This window comes from Vidua chalybeata, chromosome 1 (genome assembly GCF_026979565.1).
Source record: "Vidua chalybeata isolate OUT-0048 chromosome 1, bVidCha1 merged haplotype, whole genome shotgun sequence".
NCBI lineage: Eukaryota > Metazoa > Chordata > Aves > Passeriformes > Viduidae > Vidua > Vidua chalybeata.
This window is the reverse complement of record NC_071530.1, coordinates 45632888-45659701: the sequence shown is the minus strand read 5'-3', so window position 1 is coordinate 45659701 and position 26814 is coordinate 45632888. Positions and strand designations below refer to the sequence as shown.

The following is a 26814-nucleotide window of genomic DNA, read 5'->3' as shown; positions in this document are numbered from 1 at the left end:
TAGTCCAAGGCTCAATCTTGCCTTAGCTTTAGAAATTCCGTTGGGAGGAAGTCTCACATGAGTGAGGTTTTGATCAACCTGCAAATGGGAACCTAGGCAAGAATATGAATCCAGTCTTCTGGAACACTGCTTCATGTTAAATCTGATCTTAAAAACTTCATTGTATAAATGGAATACATTTAACACTCTTTGTAGGCAAACTAGACCTATCCAACCTATACTGGGGGGGGGTGGTTTATATTTTGCGATTACATCAAGATCACCTTCAGCTTTGGAAGTGCAAAGTTTGTTCCTTGAAATACTCTCTTATACCCATTCCCACAGAATCTTTTTTTCCTATTTTTTTTCCCTTTGATGTTTCTCTAAAAGCCTCAACCTATATAAAACATGTTACAAAAAAAGTTCTGAAAGTCTATTAGTACATTCCCTTTAGCATTCTCTGCATATATGTCACACTGATCTTTAGAACTGAAACATTGTTTTTAGTCTGTGCTCGTACAACACACAGTCTAGTGGAATACCAAAGATAGTTCGTAAGCAGTCCTCAAAGCTCTCAGAGCACTCATCCAGCAGGCCCTCTAGCTTACTGATACCACCTGATGCTCTGAAAAATGTTTTCCTAATTTCTAGCAAGCATATTTACAGATGGATTCCACTCTGTAGTAATTGCCATGGGTAATTCCTCTTCAGTACTCCTTCTAGGAGCCCTGACTGGTGGTTGCTTTCCCTTGGTCCATACTTGCATCATCTGTGTGGCTTGCAGACCATGGGAGCCCCACCAGAGCCCATGTGACATCCAGTAAGCAGCCCTGGCCATGACTGCTCAAACCCCTTCCCTTGCCTCGCTCCCTCAGCTACACAGGTACAGCTTTTTGCAGAAGTGTGTGGTGATCTGAATAAGGGGTTAAAGATTGTGGTTAAGTTTGGGCTGAAAATGTTTACAGTTTTTTAATTAAATAGGGCATGATTATCAAAGTTATTTTAAAATTGCAGTCATCATCTGCCCCAGCTGTTGCACGTGGGTCATCTTATGGCTTCAGGGACATCTGTGTATAACTGGGAAGGTGATGCAGAGGCAGAATCTGCTGCTGATAGAAATGCCTGTGAAATGATGAGCTTAGTGTCTTTACTGAGAGAGATGTGTTGACATCTCTGGAGAGATTATGCCCTTATTTTCAGCCTGCTTGCCAATTGGGTGCTCCCTTTTTGTGGGCTTCTGTTATTCAAGTAAAAAGTGGTACAAAACCCTGGTTTGTTGTGTGCAGCACATGATCTCTGTTCTCTGCAGATAAATCATTCTGACATGATGTAGCAGTAGCAAGCTGCTTAGCCTGAACAGCTTCTGTTACCTATTTCAGAAGCTTCAGTGTCCTTACGTATTTCATCACAAATAATTTCTGGCAAATCCACAAGAATACCAAGAAAAAAGGAGGAGAGTGAAAGTCCTGATTACCATACTTACAATCAAAAAAGCACCTTGGTGAGCAGTATGAAACATCCCTTAGCTCCCTCCTCAACCAGCAGACCACTTATTATAAACGACTCTTCAAAGTATACATTCCACAGACATTACATGATCAATTCACTTCCTTGCATTACTCTGAGACTCTCCCTCCTCATCAGCTGTAAAACCATTAGCCAACCAAGCCTTCTAAATTGTATCACAGAAACATTTTTCCTTAGCTAGGAACAAGTAGATCTCTCAGAAGAATTCCCAGGATGATCTGATCCTCCTCCTTTCACAGATTTGAAACTCCTTTTTTTCTGAGAGGACTCAAGTACCAACTTCTTTCTCCTGGCCCAGCCTCCCTCTCCAGCTGTTGACTGTGAAATTCTCCTTATTTACCTGGCACTTTTACAGGGATTGGTAACGCATCACTATACTTACTTGCTCCCAACATCTTTTCCCCTGGAAATTGACAGCAGGAGTCTTTCTACACAAAATTATCTCTGTGATTTTACAGCTGCATATCCAACCCTGTACTCTACTACTTTTTCTGTCTTCTCTCCCACATGCAACTCCTTTCAGAAATGACAACCTCAAAAGCATATCCTCTGTCAAGAAAAGTTACACAGTTACGCCCTTTCCTCAGTGCAGAACAACACGAGTTGGCTCAGTTGAGAAACACTGCCTGAACATCACAAGCTTTTGACTTGAATGCAACTACTGATTTCTTTCTGGAATCAGTACCTCCTTAGGATCAATCTTCACAAGCTGCAATGAGATTTGAGGCTCCGAAACAACACCCTCAAAAGAAGCAATTTTAATGGTACTTGGGCAGAAATACTTATTCTTGATTCCATCTTACTTGAAGTATTTCCCAAGCAATACTTTATTAAAAATGCTTAGTTAAAATGTCACTAAAACAATTCCAAAGATTCTGATCATCTTTTACTATTAATCTTCACCCTTCCAAAAGCTCTGCAGTCTGTCTCATGAAACTCCTACTTTCTTGTTGCCTCATTATTCCCTTCTAAAATTTTATCATTATAGCCCACTTCACACCTCCTCTACCATACTGTCAGATGCTACTGTGACCTATGGTACATATTATAGTACTAGTTATAGCTATAGGATCAAACCTGCAAAACCTACACTCTGATCTGCCTGTGACATCTAGGTCAGCTTTGTCTGGCTCCCAATATCTTTATGTTTCAGCCTCCCAGCCATAAAACTACTTTGTTCTTTTAGATTTATGGCTGAAAACAACAGAATAGAGCTATATAATAATTCTGCTTACAAAGTTTTCAAGTGTGCTGTTATCTCTTTGAATGACTGAATCCATGCAGAGATTAATTATATATGGTAGACCTAGAAATAAAGTATCTGTAAAGGGCCCTGCTGGACAGTGCTTTTCAATCAATGATCTATCACACTTTTTGCTTCTTCCACCTACTTGGTCAAATATTCCTTGATGAAGAAGAATAGGTATGAGGCATCCATGCATCTCCAACCTGAAATAAATTGCTGTCTTTTATCTCTTTACTATAGAGGTCTAAATGATGCTGAATGTATTTAAATTTCCTATGGCAGGTTATGCTTCCTTGCAGAAAAAGAAAGTTAGCTCAAGTCTTCCCCCCTCCAATTTCTTCGCAAATACCCCTGACTGCATTCAATTGGATGCTGGGAGTAGAAACCAAAAGAACTGAAGCTCTGCCTGAGAACATTTGCCACCCACATACTGCAACAGTGTTCAGGAGCTAAATCTTATTTATGAGGCTTAGCTTCATTTCCAGTCCTTTGTGCCAAAAATCCCAATGCAATGTAATTTGTGCACACAGTGGCCACATAGTTTTGGCATTACTTGCTACACACTGGCCCTCTCTTAATCTGGTCTGGGGTCTATAGACATACTATAGCCCCACAAATATGTGGGAGTGTGAATATGACAAACAGCATCAAGAGAAGCATGTAGAGACACATTCAACAGGCAATAAAAAAATATCAGAGAACTCTAAAATAAGAGACACTGAGAAAGGTATTAACTGTATTGAGACATTTGAGCATGAGCCCAGAACTGGAAGCAGACAGCTTGCTTGAACGTTTCATCAGGCATCTTTCTCTGTAGTAAGCCAAACTATAGGTAGCCAGTACCCTTTGGACAAATGTGGAACTAAACATAAACACATGTTGCTGCTCAGATGTCTTTAGACTAGAAGGCAAACAATTCTTGATTTTGTCATTATATACTTAGGTTTTAAAAGAAAACTGACTCACTACCTTCATTCATTTGTTGAAAATTACCAAATTTAAAATTCAATCTCTACCCTCACACACCTGAAGGACTTGAGGCTGATATTACAGGAACCAAATTTCCAAGTGAAAATGTGTCCATGTGTCACTCTGACGTGGGAACATGTCTGACATGGGACCAATGCCAATCTCAAAGAAGAGCCTTATGGACTTCGATTCTACCCTTTGGGAATGACTAGTGTACCCCTTTTGCATCTCTATTTGTCCAAAAAGGGCTGCAAACACAAAAAAAAAACAGTCGCAGTTCTGGATGCCTGCCAGGATAATGTAACTCTATCCCATCCTCTGCTCCAAGTAAAGACTAAGAAACGTTCATCATTTGTGTCATTAGCTCTGCCCCTTCCCGAGGCTCCGAGTGTCAAACTGCAACACAGCAAGCCTCAAACCGTGTCAAGAGTAATGCTGTAACTAGCATAGGGTCACAAAACAAACCTGACTATCTGGTCTGTTTATAAATACCATGCTTGTAAAGCAGCCATTCAAAAACGCTGCCGACTCTCACGGCTACCACGCTTAGGAGCTTTGTGATGCTTGTAAGCAGACTCCTCGTTTAAATCTTTGCTACAAGGAGCGACAGCGCCCGTCGGATGGGTGGGATGCCTGCGATCCAAGACCAGGCAGATCCTGGGGCCGAGTCCGGACTCGGAGGGCACTGCTGCGGAGGAAGCAGCCACCGAGTTTTAAACTCCCTTTCTCCGCGTCTCCCCAGTCCCGTCCCGTCCTGTCCCGTTCCTTTCCTATAAAGTCGCAGTGAAAGCATGTGCAGTCGGTTCCTGGATGCTATTCCCGGATCCGCGCCCCCCGCCCCGGCCCGAGGCGGCGGCGGGTGGGCGCTGCCCGCTGCTTTCCCTCCCCCGTGCCCACCGAGGAGGGGGAACGGCGGTCACCACGGCAGCCCCCGCGGGTGAGACGGCGGCTGCGGAGCTGGGAGGCTCCGGCTCTCCCCTCGGACATGGGCGCAGGGAGCCCGGCGCGGTGGAGGCGTCGGAGAGGGGGACCCTGTGGGGAGACGGTCCCCGGCGGAGGGGACAGCGGCGGCCGCTGCCAGCCCGCGGCACGGGGGAGGGAGCGCGGCTGCCCCGGGCCAGCTCCGCCGGGCGCGGCAGCGGGGCCGGGCGGGCGCACGGCTCCTCCCGCCGGGGCGCTGCCGGGCCGGGCCGGGCCGGGGGCGGAGGAGGCGGGGAAGGGGGGAGCCGCTGCCGTCACCGAGGCTCCCGGCTCGCTCGGCTCGTCGCCGCGGCAGCCCCAGCCCCGCTCCCACCCCCTCGCTTGCCTCCACCCTCCTTCCCTTTCTCTCGCTCACTCGGCGAGAGCACTGTGCCTCCTTTCCCAGATGGCAGCCGGCAGCGCCATGCAGCCTCCCGTTCCTCCTCCTCCTCTCCCTCCTCTCCAGCTCTAAGTTAATGCCATGCTGCCACTGCTCTTCCCGGCACTGCTGGCCGCCTGCCTGCCGCCCTGCCAGGGCTGGAGTCCCTCGGCGGCTGCCAGCGGGCAGGAGGAGCCGGAGCAGGAGCTCTTCTTGCCCCCTGCCAACTCCTCCTCCCGCTCCTTGGCGAGCCTCGAAATGGACCTCGACGGGGCAGCGAGCAAGGAGGAAGGCAGCACCGACAGCCCGGGCACGCCGGCTGCCCCTAGCCAAGAGCCTTTCTCTTCCGCTCCCACCACCTCCGGGCAGGAGCAGCCGGGGCAGGAGCAGCAGCAGCGTCCCCAGCCGCAGGGGCAGCCGCAGCCCGCCGAGGACCCGCACTGCAACATCAGCGTGCAGCGGCAGATGCTGAGTTCGCTGCTGGTGCGCTGGAGCCGCCCGCTGGGCATCCAGTGCGACCTCCTGCTCTTCTCCACCAACAGCCACGGACGAGCCTTCTTCTCCGCCGCCTTCCACCGCGTGGGGCCGCCGCTGCTCATCGAGCACCTGGGGCTGGCGGCCGGCGGCGCCCAGCAGGACTTGCGCCTCTGCGTGGGCTGCAGCTGGGTGCGGAGCAGGCGGGTCGGGCGGCTGCGGGGCGCCGCGCCCCAGCCCCAGCCCCCCGCTGCCGCCGCGGCCGCCGCTGCCTCCCCCTCCTCCTCCTCCTCCTCCTCCTCCTCCTCGCTTTCCTACCCGTCAGCAGCCGAGCCCGGCCAGTACTGGCTGCAAGGGGAGCCACTGAATTTCTGCTGCCTGGATTTCAGCCTGGAGGAGCTGAAGGGCGAGCCGGGCTGGCGGATGAACCGCAAGCCCATCGAGTCCACCTTGGTGGCGTGTTTCATGACTCTGGTCATCATCGTGTGGAGCGTGGCCGCCCTCATCTGGCCCGTGCCCATCATCGCCGGATTCCTGCCCAACGGCATGGAGCAGCGCCGCGGCACCGCCGCCGGCACCGCCACCGCCACCGCCGCCAAGTAGCCTCTCCCGGTGACTCCCCTTCTCTTCGTCTTGTGCTGTGGAGGGACGCGGGACGGACTCTGTCGCGTTTTTCTCGTTTGCAGCGTGCCACAGGTGCGCGGCGGGACGTGTGGCCGCCTCAGCGCCCGTCCCGGCCCCGAGGGGACCAAATCATATGTGCGCGTTTTATATCTTTAATACCCGTTTTAAACAAACCTTTTAGTAAAAAAAACCCCAAAACCCCCAACCGAACCACGAAACAATCCCTCCCATCCAGGAAAAAAAAAAAAAAAAAAAAAAAGGGCAAGAAAAAGGCCCCCTAAAAATTCAATGGAGGAAATCAAAGACCCTCCTATTTGGCTGCATTTGTTGTCAGAGTAGCGTTTTTGTATAGGATATGGTTTGAACGGGTTTTTCCTTTATGGACAGAAAGGAATATCTCCCTTTGACAGAATGGGGAACCGATGGGGTATATATATTGTTACTGCTGAAGCTGAACTTTAATGGACCTTTCACACTTTATTTCCTGGTTGAGATAGTGTGTATTTATTATTGTAGCTCCGCGTTATTTGGCTTTTAATACAGAGGTTTTCTTTCTGGAGCCACTGTAGCCTTTTGTTGGTCTGTTTCCTCCAGGGTGGAACAGAGGGTTTGGGTGGCCTTCCTGTCTGCGAACTTGCCACAAAGCTCCTTTCCCCGAGAAATGGTGTTACCGGGGCTGCTGGTGGCAAAAGGAGAATCCTAAACCCTTTCTGACTGCTGTTTGCCCTATTTGTGCAGCAGATGTGGGTCTATATGCCTACACCAGGATTGGGTGGAGAGAGGTGGGGAGCACAGCTGTGCCAGAGATCCTCCAAAGCAATTTCACCTGCACATCTCCACAGACTATGGCTTTCTCCTCAGTTTGAGGTTGGGTTGCTTCAGTCCTGGGAAAATGAGGCCCACACTGAATTGTGCTAAACAGCGTGGGGCAAGTCTCTTGACTTCCTCAAAGTTCATTCCTCAAAACCAGCTTAGATGCAGTGTATTTGTTGGAGACACAGTAATACTGTACCTCTTTTTCATCTACCAGTCTGCAGGGTTGCTCACAGCAAGTCTGTGGGGTGAGAAGGCAGGAGCTGCCAGTCCAGAACTAGATTCCAGGTACTGCTGTGCAAGGGTACAAAGAAGAAAGATTTCTTCTCTCTTGTTTGAGCAGACAATTGTGTAGCCTGAAATATCATTTGTTGTATACTACCAACTGTTTAGCCTTATAAAAAGTTGTTTCATTTGCCTTATACATGATTAGTCCAGCTGAAGTTTCTAAAACCAAAATATGAGCTAAGTGATGAATATTTGCAATAGGAATTCTCTTATTTTTGTCAACATCGATGTATTTAATTTGCTAGGAACGCATGAATTTGCTTGGGGCTAATTTGGTGTATTCGTAATGTATGGTGGAAATGACTGGATGAAAGGTCTGGAAGGATTAAATTCTTAGGATTCCCATTTTTTTTAACTGACAACAAAATAAAATAAATGCATGCTCTATGTGTATGCTGTCTGGACAAAAAGACAGAGAAAAAGATTGACAAACAGCAGAAATAAATCAAGAATTAAAAATGCTCCATGTTACTAGGATGCCTCTACACCCACCATTCCTCCTGTTAATCCTCTTGTTGGGGTTGTCACTTGAGTAAACATTGCAGTGGCATTGTTTTCAGAAAGCAGAGGGTCTGGTCACTGTGGGAAGTGCTCTGTTGACCTGTTGATCCAAAGGGCACCTGCCCCTGTACACCTAGTTTAGAGAGCCTCTATTTTCTTTCCTTGATGTGTAAAACAGTGTCATTTCCACCTTGTGCAAACTCTTGTCAGACATTTGACAGGCTAGAGAACAATTCTTTGCTTATTATCTCCTGTGTGACAGAGACACCTCTTCATACTGAAAGGCAGGGCTAGCAGGAAAACATGAAGATACTGCTAACACCCTCTCAAAAGAGAAATGTTCTACATATGGAATAGACATCAGAAAAGTTGCCATGCTAGGGAATAATTTCATCTTTTGAATGAGATGTATTTAGGCAGAGAGTTAACAATTTTTACTGGAAATTTTTCTGGCTTTATTAATTCATGGTGTATAGTTCTCACTGTGGTGCAGGCAGCCTGTGCTTAAACTCAAGGGTGGAATCTCTTTTTTGCTTATCTTTTGCTTATTTCACCAGTGATGTGATAATGTTTTTTTTTCGGAATTGCATCAACATAAACAAGGGAATGGTGTTACTGTCTGAAACAGGTACCTTCAGTTATTAAAGGCTTATTATTTTGCAGTTCTTGCAGACATGTAGCAGGTGGTACACCAAAACTGGTACAATGGCTTGTTTTTCTAACTTCTATCAATACCAGCTTGAATACAAACTTTGTGAATAGACAGTGCCACACTCAGAATATTTTGCTGCTTCACTTAAAAAATCATGATACAAGAGAGGGATTTTCTTATAGTTATTCTATAAATACACTTGGAACTGGAGCTATTATTAAAAATCTGCTAAGACACGAACGTTTAAAACACAGGGATGGTATTAAACAAACTCCAAAGGCAAGTCTTGTCCAGGATACAAAAACTTCAATGTTTTCAGGGAGTGCTGATCTCAGACACAATGTGCAAAGAACCCTTGTGGGTTAGGGAAGGTGTTTCCTTAATCACAGTGGCCGTGCGCATGTGCACGTTCCCTTCGCAGAGAGAGACCGGTCCGTGTTTCTGTGCCTTAAAGAGGAGTTTAGGGCACAGCAGGGGGCACAGGGATTACCTGCTGTCCAGGCTTTAGGCTGAATCTAACTCCCTGAACCCTCGGGTTTCAGTGAGGTGGCAGCAGGGCTTCTCCTGTAAGGAACAGACAGTGGAAATGCACTATGCAAACTGTGAGCTTTCTTCAGTCACTGTTACACCTAACATCAATAACTCTGCTCCTGTAGCTGTGGCTGCTACTATAACTCTAAGTAAACTATAATTTTGAGTAACTTTTGCCTTCATCCATGGGAATTCCATGTGAATGCAACCTGGAAGAGGCAAGCCCAGGGCAATGTAGAATGATATATCTGCATGCCAGCTAATTTAAGATTACAAGTTTAGACACTGAAATGTCTGTTTCTTTTCTTCTGCACTGGGAGTGGAGCTTTATTGTTTCTTAGCTGGAGTTGACTCTAAGCCATTTTTATTCATTTGGATTTATTTTTAAGACCGGCTGGTAGCAGGGTCAGCACAAGAGCAGATTAGTCACCATGTATAATCCTATATGTACTCAGGGAGGGCATATATTTGTATATATCTATCTATATTGAGGACTCACTCTGTAGAACAGAAAGTTAGAGCAGAAGTGAGAAAAGGGATGATGAGAAACAAACAATACTGAAGAAGTAGTACTGATTTTCCTTCACTATTTGTTGGATCATGTTTCCTGGTAAGTTATCCTGACTTTATTTATATATGAGTGTTTGTTGGAAAGCAAGGGATATGTAGGAATAGAGGGACTTTCTTGATTTACTTTTTAGAATGTAATTCAACTCTGTTACAGATTTTTGTTTTCATGCCAGAAACCAGGAACAATCTTGACATTCAGCATTAGAAGGTACTAGACTTGTGTGCTAGTGTTAGACTGTTTTTTTTTCTGTATATTCAGACCTCAGAATTTAATCTTTCACCAGTTTTTGTAGTTATGTTTCACAGATGTGTTAGAAGCAGAAATATACAGAGGAATATGTAGTTTTAGCATGGACGGTTTTGCTGTTACTTAGTGTCACATTGATTCCATTAATAAAAATACAAAAATGTAGTACAGTGTAATAATCGTTATGTATTATGTAAGCACACTGTTGCTCAATAGGTTGTCAGTGAACAAGCATTTCTGTATGTCAGGAGGCATTTAGATATTTGGGGCAAAACTGCCATACTAGGTTAAATGTAAGAGTTACTTATCCAGGGCTTAGTTCACCAGTGCTTTCAATGATTAATGCAACAGCAGGACTATTTGTGCAGTGAATGTTACTCAATATGAGTAAGGGCTACTGAACCAAACCCTAAAAAAAACCTAATTAAAAGCTGTAGTTGGCTGAAGAAGTATTATTCATCATGACATCTGCTCGCTGGATAAAAGTATCTCCAGGGCGGACATTATGTGATCGCAGGGGCCGAACAAAAGCCTAGTGAAATCAGATAGTTAATTGAAGTTTTGTAGGACTGGAGATCAAAGGATTTATTTTGAAGATATATATAAAGATGTAAGGGTAGGTATGATGTTCTTGTTTCTCTTTGGTTTTTATATACATAGTTTATAAATCCAAAGCCAGGATTTCTCAGTCCAGTGTACGGCCTTGCCAGTTTGGAAGTTAGTTTCTTTCTGAAGCTAGTATGAAAATGTCAGTTATTTTTCAAGGAATTTTACAGAATAAATGTAAATTTTTTTCCAATCTATTTCAGGGAGAGGCCTTGACATTGCAAAAAGCATTTGTAATGATTCTGGGAAAGCACGTAAATATCAAATCCCAAATGTATTCAGATTTCAAAGAATAAAAAATCTTTTTAATCAGTAACTGATTTTTAAAAGCATATTTTTAAACAAAACAATCAGTTTCCGTTTTTCCCCTCAGAAGTTGAACATTTCAGTGAAGATCAGAAGTGCATTTCACATTGTAATTTTGTATGTGATTTTTTTGTGGAAAAAAATTTCTCTTCCGTGATTTAGAACTGATAGCAGCTTTTGACCGATAAGTTACTGTATTTCTTCTCCCATCTTCATAATAGTTCTGGTTAAACAAGTTTTCCAAAATAATTGTAAATAATAATAATAATAATAATAATAATAATAATAATAATGATGTAGCTTAGCCCATTTGTTGTGTTTCTATTCTACTAAGCTGAGGAAGAAAGCAGTCTGGTGTAAAAATTGGGATATTAAAGATATTTATTGGAAATATCTGGACGGTGTTTAATTAGATCTGTGAACAGGCTTCAGTCTCATAATCACATCTCCAACTTTTTATAAAGTTTGGGTTCATTACTAAGTGTAGCAGTTTGAGCATTTATATGTCAATCAGAGTCCCTGGATCTGCACATTGGGGAAAACCAGGATCTAAAACATTAGCTCTTATTTTCACTTTTGTATTACCTTGGCAGGTTAACAATATCAGAACAAAACAGAGCAAAACTGAAAGATGCAAATATCCTGTGAAATGCTGTTTGTTTCTGCGTGTTTGACTTGTTCTCAGCTGTTGTAGAAAGCATTAGATTAATGAGACATAAATAAGAGATCAGTGCCGTTCTGAGGAAGTGAATTCACTGGGAGCGTGTAGTAAAATTACATTTGTGTTCCTTGTAAGGTAAGACTTGTTAGAAACAGTGGGATTGTACCTTGTTGGTGTCATTCTGGGTGTTGCTAAGCAACATGAAGTGGTTTAAATGGAGATACAGAAGAAGATTGTGGAGGAATAAAAAAATAAGACATAGAAAAAGCATAAAAGGGAGCAAATGTGCCAGCACATCATGCAAAGAAGTTGCAAAGTATCAGATGGGAAAAAGACAGTGTTTAAGATCATAGAGAAAAGAAAACAGACACAAGGTGAATTAAGAACTTGATTACATACTTCAAATTCAGTCTTTCCATATTCAAACTTTCCAGTTCTTTGCTTGAACAACTGATAGCAGTTTTGGCCCCAAATGGCACAACTAGTGGCAAAAGAGAATAAAAGCCTGGAAAGAAATGTGAGGCTTAAGAAAAGTTAGGAAATGATACCACCATAGCATTAATAAAAAGAGAGTTTGCTCTCTGTGTTGCTGGCAGCTCAGCAATGAAATGGCAGGGCACTTTCATGCATGTGTTTTCTATTCTACCTCAGGGAAGTGGTCATGGCACCAAGCCTGCCAGAGTTCAAGAAAGGTTTGGGCAATGCTCTCATTGCCCAAGAGACATGGTGTATTTTTTGGGGTTGTCCTGTGCAGGGCCAGGAGCTGGACTTGGTGGTCTTCCTGGGTCCCTTCTCCTCAGGATGTTCTGTGATTCTGTGGTTCTGATTCTACTCTAATTTTGCTTCACATGTTCTTTGAGGTTGTAAGGAAAACATGCTAAAATACCATTTTTATGGAATGGGTATGGTTCTTCTATCACATCTTGCACTGATCCATACCAAAAATATGCTTCTCATTGTCCAACGCAAGAATGTTCATCATGACTGTATTAAAGCTTTCCACCTGAACTGAAGCAATGCTGGTCCCAGGCTGGCTCAGGTCACTGCTGCAGACAAGACTACGTGCTGGAATGCTGTGGACGGCATTCTGATTTACATTGCCAATACTTTCTCACTCAAACACTTTAATGACTACCTACAGAAACTTCCCCTTTTTTTGTGCCTATCTTCATAGTTTCCAAAGTTTCACTCCATTTGTCTTCTGTCATTGAAAATTAATCATTCTTAAGATTTGTTCTTTCTAACTTGGTATGTCCCTCTTCCCTTCTCTCTTTCCGTAGCATGTATTTATCTTGACATTTTCTGCCTTCAGATTTCCCACCTGTCTTTCCCACAAGTATGTCTTTTGTTATCAAGCCCTAAAAAGTACTTCAGGAAACTGTGCTGTCAGTTTCTTCTGCTTTTCCACTCTGCTTCCCACCCATCCAGACTGCACTTTTCGTGCCTTTGATCTGTGACACTTCTAGGGCAAAGATTAACAGGAAACCTTGTGTTGAGGGTAAAACCCAAGTGCAAAGTTTTCTCTCCCACCAGTCCTGTCATCACAGGACTTCCACACATCTGTCCCAGACACTGAGCAAGGAACCTAAGTTATTCTGTCTTCTGGTAAGTGAAAAGTAGACCCATTTGAAGAGTTCATTCTCAATTTCTCAAAGTCCTGCCTCTGAATCATCCTCTACTCATGTATCTGCCCAAAACCCTATCTCGTGCATCATGGGAGCCCTCACAATGTCAGTTTTCCCACGTATCCTCAATTGAAATGTGAGGACGTGTCTCACCCTGCCTTCTGCTCTAACCAAAGGTAGGTGTCTCACAGCCAGAGCAGAAATTATCTCACTTAGGAGTGGACCAGCATTGAAAGTAACACTCGAGTCAGGTATGCAGCCACAGGACCAAAACCCATTACTTTTCAATTAAATCTTGGATTCTGCAGAGAGTGAACACTGTTGCCCTGGATTATGGGCCATGGGGAAGTTGTATGAGCAACAGATATGGCAGATTTTTCAAGTGCTGGTTCTAGTAGCCTTCTGGCTTTACTAGTAAAGCTGAGTGGCCAGGCTAACTCACCACAGCCCTCCTTTTATTAGATGATGACAAATGTTTACAGCTCAGACAGGGGCTTGTGAGGTTCAGACCTTATGAAAACTTGTCTGTGTCCCTTTAGCTGTGGACAAAATAATATTTATACTTTTCATACTGGCAATGAAAGGATTAATGAGGTAAATTCCATACGGCATTTTGAGTGTGTGAAGCACAATAAAAATGCAAAGCATGAACATGATTTTATTCCTTCTGTGTTCATTTTTGCACTGAAGGGCACATACAGAGTCTTGTGTTGTTAAATTAAGGTATTCTGCACAATTTTGATCACAATTTAGCCAGGCAATAGCTTTATTCTGGAAATGTTTTTTTCCCATTCATAGGTGTTGCTGTGAGCAGACATATTAAAACAAATCATTACTAAGTGATGAATGTTACTGGAAGAGATTCTAATTAATCCAAAAGAATGTGAAAGAATCCCCCAAAGTGTAAGAAATATTTTTTAGGAGGTGAATATATGAAAGATTTGGTGTGGATGTAGCTGGTGGAGATTTAATCATGGGGCTATTTAATTTCTTTTCTTGCACTTTGTGTTTCATCACATTTTCTCTGGAGAATATGAGCTGTGCCTAATTATGCCAGAAATGTAGTTGCTCCTAAATGGAAACTGGAAAATACTTTCTTCAGGCAATACTTAGTATGAATTCTTGAATTTTTTTTCATTTCTTCCAGGACATGTAAAGCACTTAATGATGCAGGGTCGCATAATTTACTTACCACAGAAAAACCCACTTTGGGGGCATGATATTTATATTCAACATCTCATCCAGTCCCTAAGATGAGCATTTTCCAACGTACCTCAATTCCTGCTATCTTTTTGTAGGATTGCTTAGGGGCTGAGAACATGAAAACTGATGTCATCCCTCTGTACTCCACCCCAGCCACATATGACCTTTCCTTTCCTGGAAACACAGTTCTGGTGGATGTTACTGTGAATAAATTTACAGCAAGGCCATGCAAGCAGCAGTTTCTCACAAAAACTAAAACAGCAGTACTGGTAGCTCAACATGGAGAGGACCACCTCCAGCAGACCTCTCATTCCTGATGCTTAGTTGGTTGCATTCCATGCCTGTGGAGTGCTCTACAGCACCGTGGCTGTGGACATTCCTTATAGGTCCATGTGGGGCAGCTAAGGAAAACCATATCCACCATTTTGGAAATGAAATAAGTCTCGGCCTAAAAATAATTTTGAGCAGAAAAGATCTTTAGCTGAGCTGTCCAGGAGTGTCTGTGCATTATATGAGCCATGTACAGAAGTCTTTATCTTATACTTAGAGTTTTGCAGGCTTTTTTTGGCTCTCTTTGTTATTTTTTTCAAAGTTTGACTTCTTTATTTTTTTTTCATAATTGACTGGTTATTTTTTTTTTTAGAATTTGTAGATACTACCTGGGAATACTTCTTTGCCCTGCATATAAAATGTAATTTCCTAGGCTTTGCTCTAGCTATCCTAATGTTAGAGTGGATTGCCTATGACAAAACCCATCCTCCAAAATATCACTTACTTATCTCCATTTCTGAAACAGAGACTCATCTCCTCTCCCTGTGAGATCCCCATTGTAACACTTAAAGGCATCAGCCCATGCTGGGTTAAGACAGAAGACGACAACTCTTATTTTCTTCCTACAGCTGGAATTTTTCATGCCTGTGACAATTCTGAGTTCCCTGAATTCAGCCAGTGAGATTGATAATGGTGATGCCCAATGCTAACTGAAGTGCTGTGGGTGGAATGGGTCAGAGAGATTTAGTCTCCTCCCACACACAAAGTGCAGAAGGAAAACAACATTGGCTAATCTGTTTTCCTACATGTGCAGAGCACAGTGAAGCAGAAATCAGAGACTTTATCCGTGTAAGAAAAACAAACCCCCTGAAGCACAGATGCTGAATGATCCAGTTATTCAAAAACAAAACAGGAGCCTTTTTCTGTGCATGTAACTCCTGCCGATTGCCATGAGAACAGCCCCCCTGAACTGCGTGATCAGAAAGTCTTTTAACACAGTGACAGGAAAAGGATCACTTTTTGAACATTTCCCAATTAATTTCATCAAATTGCCTCTGATTCATCTGGTAACTGCACTATCTTTAATATCTTTGTGTCAATCAAGTGGTCTCTATTGCCATGTTCCTTTTGTTAAATATAAAAAATAATGCGAAACCTATGAGGATGAATAGTGTTAATGACATTTCTGACAAAAAACCGGCTTAAAATCACAGTTAAGTCCTTCTAACAAGGATATTCACAGAGCTAATAAGCTAGAAAACACCAAAGAGATAATAAATTTCTGTAATATATTTAAAATACCAGAATCCTCAGTGTGGACTGCTATAGGTTGACTATAGCAATAGAAAGCATTCACAGCAAGTTCCCAAGCATGTGTTTTCTGCTATTGCTTTGCAAATAATCATTGTGCTTAGCTGCTTCCTAATATCTTCCAGTCCCACAGTTACAATAAAACCAGTTACTCATGACAATGCACATAAAATATTTTCAAACTACTAGTCTGAGTTCCTCAATGATACAAGCATATTTCATCTACCTATAAGACTGTCTTGAATATTAGGATTTAAAAGATACAAAATGTTTTTCCGCTTTGACCATCTTCATTTTCTTGCCTTTGATTCCTACAGCTGGTGTACTATCGAGTTTTACTCAGCATGTTTATAGTTGTGGTTATTCAGGAAGCAGTGGAATATGTGAGCAATTCAGCAAAAACTTTTTTCAAGCAATACTGGGCTTGGAGGTAGCACAGGAACAGAGTGTGCTGGATGTTTCCTTAGGCTGCCTGTTATAAAGAGTGGAGTGTGACTTCAGAGAAAAATGAAATCAACGTTTGCTGCAATGATTTTAAGAAATTGATCTTTATTTCTCAGTTCAAAGCACTGAGCAGTCAGTCTGGGTAAAGCATAAGGCAAGGAGGATATATCAGCTCCTCTGTTTTGAATTTGAGGAGTTTAACTTTCCATTTTACCATAGGTTTTTATGTTATTTCAGACAGCTGAAACGTAGGGGTTTGAGTTACTTCAGAGAAAGTACAGACTACATATATATGTGCTGAAAAAATAGACCCCATGAGAACATTACTGATGGAAAGTACCACACAGCAGCCCATGCCTTACATTGACCTCACTCCATGTGTTGCAGTTAACAACACTGAACTGACACATCTGAGTCTTCTCCTGGGTGAGCAGGAGGTGAAACTTCTGAGAGAGGGCAGGCCAAGGGCTGAGGGCAGCGGTCACCATCGCCACTGCAGGGTCATCCTTGTGCTGCCCCTGAGGCTCAGCCCTACTTGTGTCCATGAGCTGTGGGCACGTAGAGCAGATAGCTGGCACAGGTCTGAGGAGGTGCTTTCCTGGTGTGGCTGCCTGGTGAGAGCTTCCACATTGTGCTACCATGGCTGTCAGTGTGAGTGCTGCTTCAGACAAAACAGCACAATCTTCATGTGTTCAGGCTGCTTTAAAGAGGCACTTATAGCTGCTCTGACTAACTCTAGTTTCCACAGAATCATAGAATTGTTTAGGTTGGAAAAGACCCTTAGATCCTGAAGTCCAAACTTAGCCTTGCATGTCTCTGTGTTTATCACTAAACCATATCTGTGAGTGCCACATCTACACGTCTTTTAAATACCTGCAGGAACAGTGACTTAAGCACTTCCCTGGGCAGCCTGTTCCAGTGCTTAACAACACTTTCTGTAAATAAATTTTAATTATCATTCAATCTAAACCTTCCCTGGTTGAGGCCATTTCCTCTTGTCCTGTTGCTTGTTGCTTGGGAGAAGATGCAGACTCCTACCTGTCTACAGCCTCCTTTCAGGAGTTCTAGAAGGTGACAAGGCTTTCCCTGAGCCTCCTTTTCTCCAGGCTAAACAACCCCAGTTCCTGCAGCTGTCTCCCATGAGACTTGTGCTCCAGACGCTTCCCCAGCTTTGCTGCTTTTCTCTGGACCCACTTCAGCACCTCAATGTCTTTCTTGTAGGGAGGAGCCCAAAACTAAACACAGGTGTGGTCTCATCAGTGCTGAGTGCAGAAGGATGATCACTGTCTTAGTCCTGCCATGCTCAGTCATGTATTATGTTTTTTGCTTTGTTAGGTACTCATGGGAGTCAGAATTTTTTAAAAGTGTTTCAATTGAGCAAGATTTTCTGCAGTTGTTTGCACCTTAAGGTGCTGTACAAGTGAAATTCAAATGTCATGACTGAAAGGCATTTGTGTTTACATTGCCTGTTTCAGTTCTCCAGGTTTCTTGCATTTCCAAGGTTTCACACTTCCTTCCCTAAGTTATTTTTCCCCATTGGTGGTTTGGCTGCTAGATCCCACCGTGACTTTGATGGTTTCCTGTTTTCCCTGACCCACATATCAGAATATTCCATGTACAATGTTTTTGAGTAAAAGTATATTCTTGTAATGTATTTCATTGCATATCCTGACTTTTCTTTTCTCTGAGTGCCTTTTAGAAGATGATGGCAAAATAAACCAACTACCACAGTTGCTCTCACAGAAGAATCCATTCCTGTCTCTTAACTTTGTTAGGTGAGCATCGCTTGTGCCCAAAGATCTGAGTGATTAGCAGTAACATGACTAGTATTTTAATTCAGGAGTACATCTGGTTATAGTCTCTGTGCACAGATATTTATGCCTCATGTCATTAATAACCAATAATAGTGTCTAATAAGGTTACATTTATGTGTACATTGTACTGAGAATGCCATTGAAAAAACAAGCTATGCCTTGTCTTAAAGGTCAAAGTTGTAATCAGATTACCTTCTGCATATTGAGAAATGGAAAAAAAAATTAATGCATGAGGTGGATAGCAAAAACATGTGTTTGAATAATAATAGGAGGCAGCATTAATGAAAGCTGGGCCTCTGTGAGGAACTACCCAGTATAGGCAGGTAACATGATTGATATGCAGTTATCTGTGAGAAGATGTAGACAGTGTATGACTTTACTACAGGCTTTCCAGTCCTAGCATGTTGGAATCCTGGATGCTGAGAATTTTAAACTTTCTGTGCTAAAAGGCACAGACCCACAAGAGACTACTGCATTTGACTTGAGGTCATGGAACAATTGATTTAAAATTGATTAATATCACTGGGATTATGGGTGGGTAGTTGGTTAGAAGTGTGTAATATCACAGGGTGGAAAATTCAGAGTTTGGGATTTTCGAATATAGAAGTAAATATGAAGCAAGATAGAGGTTTTAGGGTGGAGACAGGTTGTTCTTCTTTACCTTCTTCTTCCTTCTTCTTCATGGGTTTGGGTGATGTTTCGAGCTTGGATAGAAAGGTTCGCATTGCGGGCTTTGAGGGATCAGTTATTGGGTTAAAAGGGAAAATAAGCTAGGTGTCCTTTCTTAATTGGATAGTTTAGTTTTAAAAGACCTTGTAACAAGAGATAGTTGGCCATTTTATGCTTTGGTAATGAAAAGCTGCTGAACTCATGGTAGTGAGACTGTAACATGGATAAGAAATAATAAACACCTGAGTGCAAACATGAAACACCTCAAGTGCCTTCAATCCCGACCTTGAGAAACCGATACTAGCATAAGTACACTTTTGTGTAACCTTCAGCAAGCCCATTCTGTTGTGTTGCACACACAAGTCAGTACCAAAGCCGTGTTCCAGCAGCAAACCCAGCTGTGGCACCTTGATGCTTCCTTACAGGAACCCCACTGAATTTTCAGCTGCATGCTTCCAGCTTACCACAGTGCAGCTTAAGAGGTGCAGTGCCATTGCTGCACTGCTCTGAGGGAGGTCTCTACTACTCCACTTCTCCTCTTGCTTCAAAATGTCAGGGGTATTCTGAGCCCAGTCTGTGGGTCCCAGACAGTCGAGCTGCAACTGGCCACCAGGCTCTAGACTGTCCTTGGGGGGCTGCTGGGATGCCCTGACTTTGCTTAGCCCAGCTCTTGGCTGCTGTTACGCTCCAGATTCTTGCTGCTGGTCATTGTTTTAATCTCCTGCTTTTTGGCTCTACATGCTGCTTCTGCCTCTGAACGCCTTAGCTCTGACCTGCTTCTCTGTTCTCAACCATTTCACCTGATCTTGCTTGATCCCTGACTGCATCCTTCACTACCTCCTCTGGCCATCCCATGCTCCTGACCTGACTCTTGGGATATGAGTTTTTCAGATGGAAGACATGGAAAATGGAAGGACTTACTCCTTTAGAGCAGATAGCTTTCCTCTTCTTTACCTCATCATGACCCATTAGTAATTTTAAATGTAAATAATTCACAAAGTTAAAAGTAGCAAACAAGAAATTTAGGTAGCTACTGCAATTAAAATGAGTGATTTCTCTTAAGTACATCAGAGAAAAATGGGACTGTATATATCTTGCTTTCTCAAGAAAGACAGAAACTCACAAAAATACAGATAGTCACAAGGCACATCTTTGTTTGCTCTACAGAGATGATTATTTGCTTTAACACCTGTGTGATTTATGATGTAATCACAGCCTAATGATGCCATCAAAGACTGGCCTGTGCAATGAGCACAAGTGACTCATTGCTAAGTTAAATAGCAGAAAAGGAATGAAAATGTGCATTCACCACATTCACCAGTTGTCCCATTAATGCACAGTGGCATAAAGCACCGTGAACACCTCAGTGTATGCAGGCTCAACAGACTTACCCAAATCTGTTTTATTACCTCAGTATGTGTGTGCTTTAGCCTGCACACCAAATCCCTGTGCTGGCTTTTCCCCCTCAGGAGCAGAGCTATGTCCTGTCATGCTCTCTGGCTGCTTCCCTCCCCACACAGTCCAGCTGCCCATGGCAGCACCTGCATGGCTGGGTGCCATCCACCCCACAGCCCCTGTGCACCTATCCATGATTATCCTCTTTCCAAGACAGCAAGAATGGTTATGACAATAACAGTGTCCAGAAAGTATCCCCTGATTGTCTTTAAAGACCTGTTTTTTAACTGTTTACAGTGAATTAGGAAAGGATAGATGTTGTGTAGTACAGTGCTATTAGCCTAGTAGGAAAGATGTTAAAAATTGCCATAATTTGTTATGTAGTCCCTTAGCCTCTAGAACAATCACCACCAAACATTTATTTCTTTAATGAAATGTCCTTTCTTCTCTGGTTGACTCTTTGTAACACAGGAAGAATTGAATCCTCTGTGTGATCAATAAATAACAAGTAATTATTCCTTGTAACTACTCTGCTTCTAATGCTGCAACCCCAGTGGTTTCAGCAGTGTTTCTCCCGATTTGCACTAGAGAAGTTGAGATCAGGACCTTTGTGTTCTTTAACAAGTAAGACCAAGTTCTTTCAAATGTCAAACAAAGTACTCCTAGCTGTCCCTAGCAACTGGTAAAATATCAGGGGACAAACTGGCCTGGCATCCTGGGGCTGGCCATGAAATCCAGAGGGGAGGAGGCTGGTGGGGCTCCTGCAGGCAGCTATCTGTTATCCTCCCACCGCAGCAGCTGGCTGACCGGGAGATCTCCATCTACAGGCTGGAGAAGGATTGGTGGCAGTATGAAATTACTCCTGGGTGCAGGCAAACCAAGTGACTCCCCACAGCTGAGCTATAAATTAGTCTCTGCAGCCTGCCAGCATATCCTGCCTGCTGATAGCTTATAAATAAGTCATCTGCAGAGCAGGGTTAATATTTACCTACATCTCAGACGGGTGGCATTCTGAAGATGAAAAGTGTTACAGAAATGCTAGAGCAAGTTATCATTAAGCTGCTGCACTGGCATATTTACTCCTCTCTAATAGCTTACGGAGGTGCAGAAATACAATTAAACCAGAAGAAATCTATAGCTTCTTGCCTCCTGATAACACCTCATCTTCCCATGTATTGATTTAACACCTGTGCTGGTGGTGTTACAAGTACCACTGTGCTGACCTAATTTCTGTGTACTGCTTATGGCTGTTTCTTTGCTCCTTTGGGTGGTATTTACTTTTTTTTCTGATGAAATATATGGAAACTTACCAGAGAAAGGCAGGGTGGCTTATCCACAGCATAGATGCATATCTGGAACAGAACTCAACATGTTGGAGGGAAGGTATTATTTTGAGAATCATTTAATTTATTGTCTTCTGACAACTTAAGCTGTACTCTTCTTTGATTGTGTAGAACCTGGTCATTAGACACTAATTCTCCACATCTCAAAAACCACGACACTGCACAGACATCTGTGCTGTGCCTTCAGCTTAGAGTGCAAGAGAAAACCTGCCCTTCACCAAGGTAACGTTCCCTCTTCCTTTCTTCCCCTTGGTCCTTCTGAAAGGATTCATAGCAAGAATGACCCAGGGCCAATTCCCAGAACATGACAAGATGAAACAGGGACATTTATATTCTTCATAAACGCACGGTCTTTTTAACATGGTCGTTAGCACTCACAGTGCTGTACTACAAGTGCTAAGTATGAGCCTGGTCACAGCACTAATTGGATGCAGCAGTTCAGCCTGCTCCAGAATTTGCTCTTTGCCTTAGCAAACAAGGATAAGGGGGGTTAGCAGCCCCTGGCATGCCATCCCACATATGTGGTTCATTTGCAAACTTTAGTGTTTATGGCTGTAAGAGCAGGAGCCAGTTTAGAAGTGCTGGATGCAAGAAGCAGGTTGCTTTGCTGTGGATGAAAAGCACGAGGTGTTGTGAAAGCACTATTTTAGATGTCTATTTTAGGATGAGATGATCAGTGCTCTGTAAGTGACTCTTTCCATGGTTATGGATGAAACCTAGATGGAATATTTACATGGTAGATGTCTGTACTTGCTTAGATGAATCTCACCCTTAAAGCCAAATCTTAATGTCACCAGGTGTAATTTAAACCCATTATTCCTTGTCCTTCTCACCACACCTTTCCCCAGCCAAACAGTCCCTTTCTCTGTCACTCTTCAGTGCTCTCTTTGGCTAAAAACCTACATCCTTCCATTTCTCCTTGCAGGTCTTATTTTCTAGACTTTCAAATTTATGTCATCAGGGATCTTTTGTGCAGGCTGGCCTTCCCAAGCCAGTCCATCCTAGGGTGTAACACGCTCTGTAGGCTTCCTGCAGAGCTGTGCTTACTCTGGTGATGATCCTGCCACTGTACCTACCTCACAACCACTGCTGGTTTTGGAACACCCAAGCACATCCCTTAACCTTGACTGCTGCAGGCATCCCCCCCCGCCCCTCTCTCTACATGCTTTTTAATGTAGTTATATGAACTATATAGTTCATATATATAGTTATATAACTATATAGTTATATGAAGACTGGGATAGGAATAGAGTATAACAGGAATTATATCCTGTGGCAAATAAATCACCTCCTATAAGCTCTGGATGGAATTCAGAAGCATGTTTCATGGAGATACGTCTTTTGGAAATGAGAGGAGGTTCATCATCAGACACATAAACATGCAGAATATTCTGTTTTCTCAGCATCTAACTTGTGTTAGATGAGCCCCATCTTGAAAGTCCAGATCATATCTCTTCTGTTCTAAAAGAGCCTGCAGCGAAGCACTAGAAGAGAATAATTGATTTGGCAGGTACATTTTCATGCTGTACTCAGTTCTAGCATTTCCTGAAGAGTCTTCAGCTAATAGTATCTTACATTTATACTGATTACTTAAAAGGGAAGGAGCTGGGAACAGTGCAGGTCCTAAATTTGTGTGAAGTCCCACAAACATCTAGTTACTGTACTGGGGGTTTTCAGACACCTATTGCTGGACCTATGAAGACACTGAGAAGTCATTCCTTCCTCTAAAACTTCACTGGTAGAGGCAGGAGCCTTGCTTGAACCTTGGAAATAGCACATGTAATACCTTTGTTGAACCAGTTTCCATGGTAACAATTTCATGTCACTGAACATCGTTAAAGACAATAAGAAATATGAACTATTCTGTTTGCTTGTGTTTAGAGTTATCTTGACCTCCCTTTCTGAATAGCTGTTCTCCTGAAAGAAAAGACTCAGGGCAAAACAATGGATGCTGGAGGTGTACTTGCTTTGCTGTCACATTATTATCAAGCCTTTCCTTTGATTTTTCAGCTTGAGATTTCAGAAAAAAACTCTATAAATATGAGTAGGCATGGAAACGTGGCACAGATATTTCTGTCTCCAACACAAAAATAAAGCAACTAAAGATTACTGTGGTTAAATGGCTTGTCCAGAGGGGAGTTAACGTAAAGCATGAGGAGGCTCAGTAAGGAACTCCATGCTGTCATGACTTGACTCCCCCATTTACTCCTTGCCAGAACATGATGGTTCCACTTCATGTTAAAGCTGGATAAACCGCTGTCAGGCTCCTTTGCCACCTGCTCCTCTGGCACAACTTTAAAAATGAAAACCCTGGCAAATCTCGACATATGTGAGCAGCTTAACTCTTCTTACAAAATGCTCTAGCAATAAAATGGAGTGAGATGCACTAGTAGGAAAATTCAGCAGTTGTCTGTCATTTTCTCTGTGCACTGGGTGGGGTTTTTTTTAAGCTTACCTAATTAGCATTTGTTTTCTTACCCAATGATTTTTTGTGTACTACACTCTTCTTTCATGGGCAGCATTTGTCGCTCCTTCCTCTAGTGTAGGATTGCAGCCCCAGCAATGTAAACAAACCATGTCTTGGCTCTGGCTCTAAAATCACACTGGCTTCTATGTAAGGCTTTTCCAGCAGCCTGAAGGTCTCCTGTGGCACATCACCTGCAGGGACTTGCGCAGCATTGGGCAAAGACCCTTGAAAACTACTGCTGAGAAAAGCAGTCGGTAAGAAGGATTTGTGAATGCCTTCTGCTCTACATGACAGCCATAGCAAGCTGGGAAGGGTCTTTCAAAATGGGAGGACAACAGGGGGGAAAAAAAATATGTACTTTTTTTGTGTCAGAACCAAGCTCACAGATTAAAACATTTCACATTTTTATATTTGCAGATATGATGCTGGCAGGCCATGTTACTCCAGTATGTTAGACTGGGGTGTGAACTATATCCAGAAGGTGCAGAGTATAGATTTCAGAAGACAAATGGTTCACCAGCTGAGATATGCATTCAGGATGCTGCCATCCTCTGGCAAATAGCTAACTGGCTGCTATCACCAGTAGGATGCCTGAACAGAAATCAAGGGAAGGACACATGTTTCATTTCTGCCTGGTGGAAAGCTGTTTGAGGGGGGATGAAATAATGCACTGTGTTACTACAGGATTATAATTCAATAAAGAACTATCCCTTTTGGACTGACCCTAAAATCAAGCATTTTCCACACCAAAAGAAAGGGCTGAGAAACTGTTTCAGATTAAATGAAAGAAGTTATTAAGTTTTCAGAGAGCCCTTCAGTAGCTTCTGCTGCAGCCTGAGCAGCAGAAGGTGGAACACAGCTGCAAGGGAGCAAGAGGAAAGGTGATATTGTTTCTTTAAAAAGTTAAAAAAATTATTCATATTTAGGTACAATATCACACCTTTTGTTCTGGATACTGAAGACTGACAGCATCATGATAATTCTTCCCCCTTCCCAGAGAGGCCTAGCATTTTGGGGCATACACCCTAGAGGTGGAGGACAAAGTTGGACTTCCTGATCTCTGAGTTGAATGCTATGTCTCCAAAATTCATTTCCTTAAATATACAAGAAAATATTTGACATTACATTAAGCCAGCAGCTCCCTAACCTGGTGGTGACAGGCTAGGTGGGTGAAGGGCCGGTGGGTTCCAACTCATAGAGTGGTAAGATGTGGATTTTCCCACAGCACTGCCAAATGTAGTGAAGAATTTGACATTACCGAGTGTTTTCCTGTGTTTCCTTTATCTTTACAATGCTGAAGCAGAATGAAACACCAAAATCTCAAAGTAAAATGATCTGACATTTTCAAAATATTTTTTCCTGCTTGAATTATTCAAAACATTGAACATGAAACTTCAATAAGCATAGAGACTCCTAAACTGTCTCTCACTGACAAAAAAAATTATTTGCTACAAAAATCAATTTAGGATTGAATGAGGCATGAAAAGTTCCTTACATTAGTATTCTGATTTGTAATTTTTCAGGCAAAAAATCCTAAAAATAATTTAGCATTGCAACTTAATTTTTTAAAATAACATTCTGTCTGCTGGAATGAAAGGAAATCCAGAGACTTTGAAATAAGGAAAACCTCAACCACAACCCCACTTCCAGCTATTTTAGCTGAGCCTTGAGAATTTTCCCAATCCCAGGACAAGCAGTTCCCCACGTTATTGAACTGTTTTGGTCCTGGCTGTGTCTACCTGATGGAGCTGAGCAGAGTTGCTTCCAGCAGGGATCTGGGGATCCTGGCTTTGAGACAGGCTCCTTTACAAGCTGCAATGCTGCTTGCCCAGAAAATGGTTGGCTGAGCTGACAGAAACCCAGGATGAAATAACATGCACAAAACTTTGGATTTCAAATATCAAAATGTTTTTCATCTGACTTTTTTTCCGATGACCTTTTAAAATGAATTCAGCCTTCTTGGCACATTTATTATCAGTGAGAAAAACAGCCTTTACCTTTGAGCCTACACATGATATTTTCCTTCCCTTTTTTCACTTTCTCTGCTTCACTCTCTCTTTTAAACCTTAGCAACCTTCCTATCTTTTTCCTCCTCTTGCAGCAAATCCCAAATCTGAGCAAAAATATGCCCCGTTCTGTTGGTACAACTTAGGACCTTACCATTTACATGGGCATGAACTATGGTGTCATCTGATACTGGCACTCATTTCAGATGAAAAAGTGATGCAAAGGAGGAGGGGGTGGGCATTGCAATTTCAAATTATATACATTACATGAGATGCCTTTTCTTTCCTTTTAAAAACTCAATGGCCTTTCTTAGTCCTAAAAAATTTTGTCCAAACCTCCTTTCTACTTTGAGGAAATTAAAAGCTGTGACTAAGGTTTGTCTCTATCAACAGCTCAAATCATTCTTTAATGAAGAGAACCAGAATCTTGTCTCTGTTTTCACACAGACTTCAGTTCAAAGGAACTTGCTTGAGGATAGCATTTAATTGACCTCAGTGATGGAGCACTAGCAGGATGCCTCTTGCCTAGCAACAACCTTCAGGTAGGAAAGCTTTAATAACTGCTGGGATTTAGACACCGGGGAATGCTGTTGCACAGCTGTGAAGGTTTCTGAGCAGCCCAAAAGTGAGCCAGGCTGGCTTCCCTAAAACGACCTTAGACCAGGGAGTCTGGCTCATAGGTTCTGAGCCGAGCATCAGGAGGTTGCACCTGGATCTGTAGGCATGCCAAAGCCCGCTCTGTCCTGCAAGCTGCAAGGGCTCACACAAGCACACAGCAGTTCCCCTTCACCTGTGAGTCACAGCTGGGGCTCCCAGGCTCTTTGAGCCTGGGTCAGGTATGGTGGCTTTCAGCTTTGCACATACAGCTTGGAGGTCAGGCTGGCTACTCCACGCAAATGGATTGCAGAGAATTACATGGAAGCTTGAAATTTCA

The 26814-nt window shown here is 42.9% G+C and overlaps 1 protein-coding gene across 1 annotated transcript; it reads left to right on the top strand.

Moving 5' to 3' along the window:
- The first annotated feature begins 5024 nt into the window (after positions 1-5024).
- On the top strand, positions 5025-6717 carry TMEM158 (transmembrane protein 158). Its single transcript, XM_053964898.1, has one exon. The coding sequence runs from the start codon at positions 5163-5165 to the stop codon at positions 6135-6137; it is 975 nt and encodes a 324-aa protein (XP_053820873.1). The 5' UTR covers positions 5025-5162; the 3' UTR covers positions 6138-6717.
- Positions 6718-26814: the final 20097 nt, after the last annotated feature.

What these genes read in the sequence shown, in the direction of transcription:
- TMEM158 (XM_053964898.1), top strand. Translation starts at nt 5,163, where the DNA reads ATGCTGCCACTGCTCTTCCCGGCACTGCTGGCCGCCTGCCTGCCGCCC.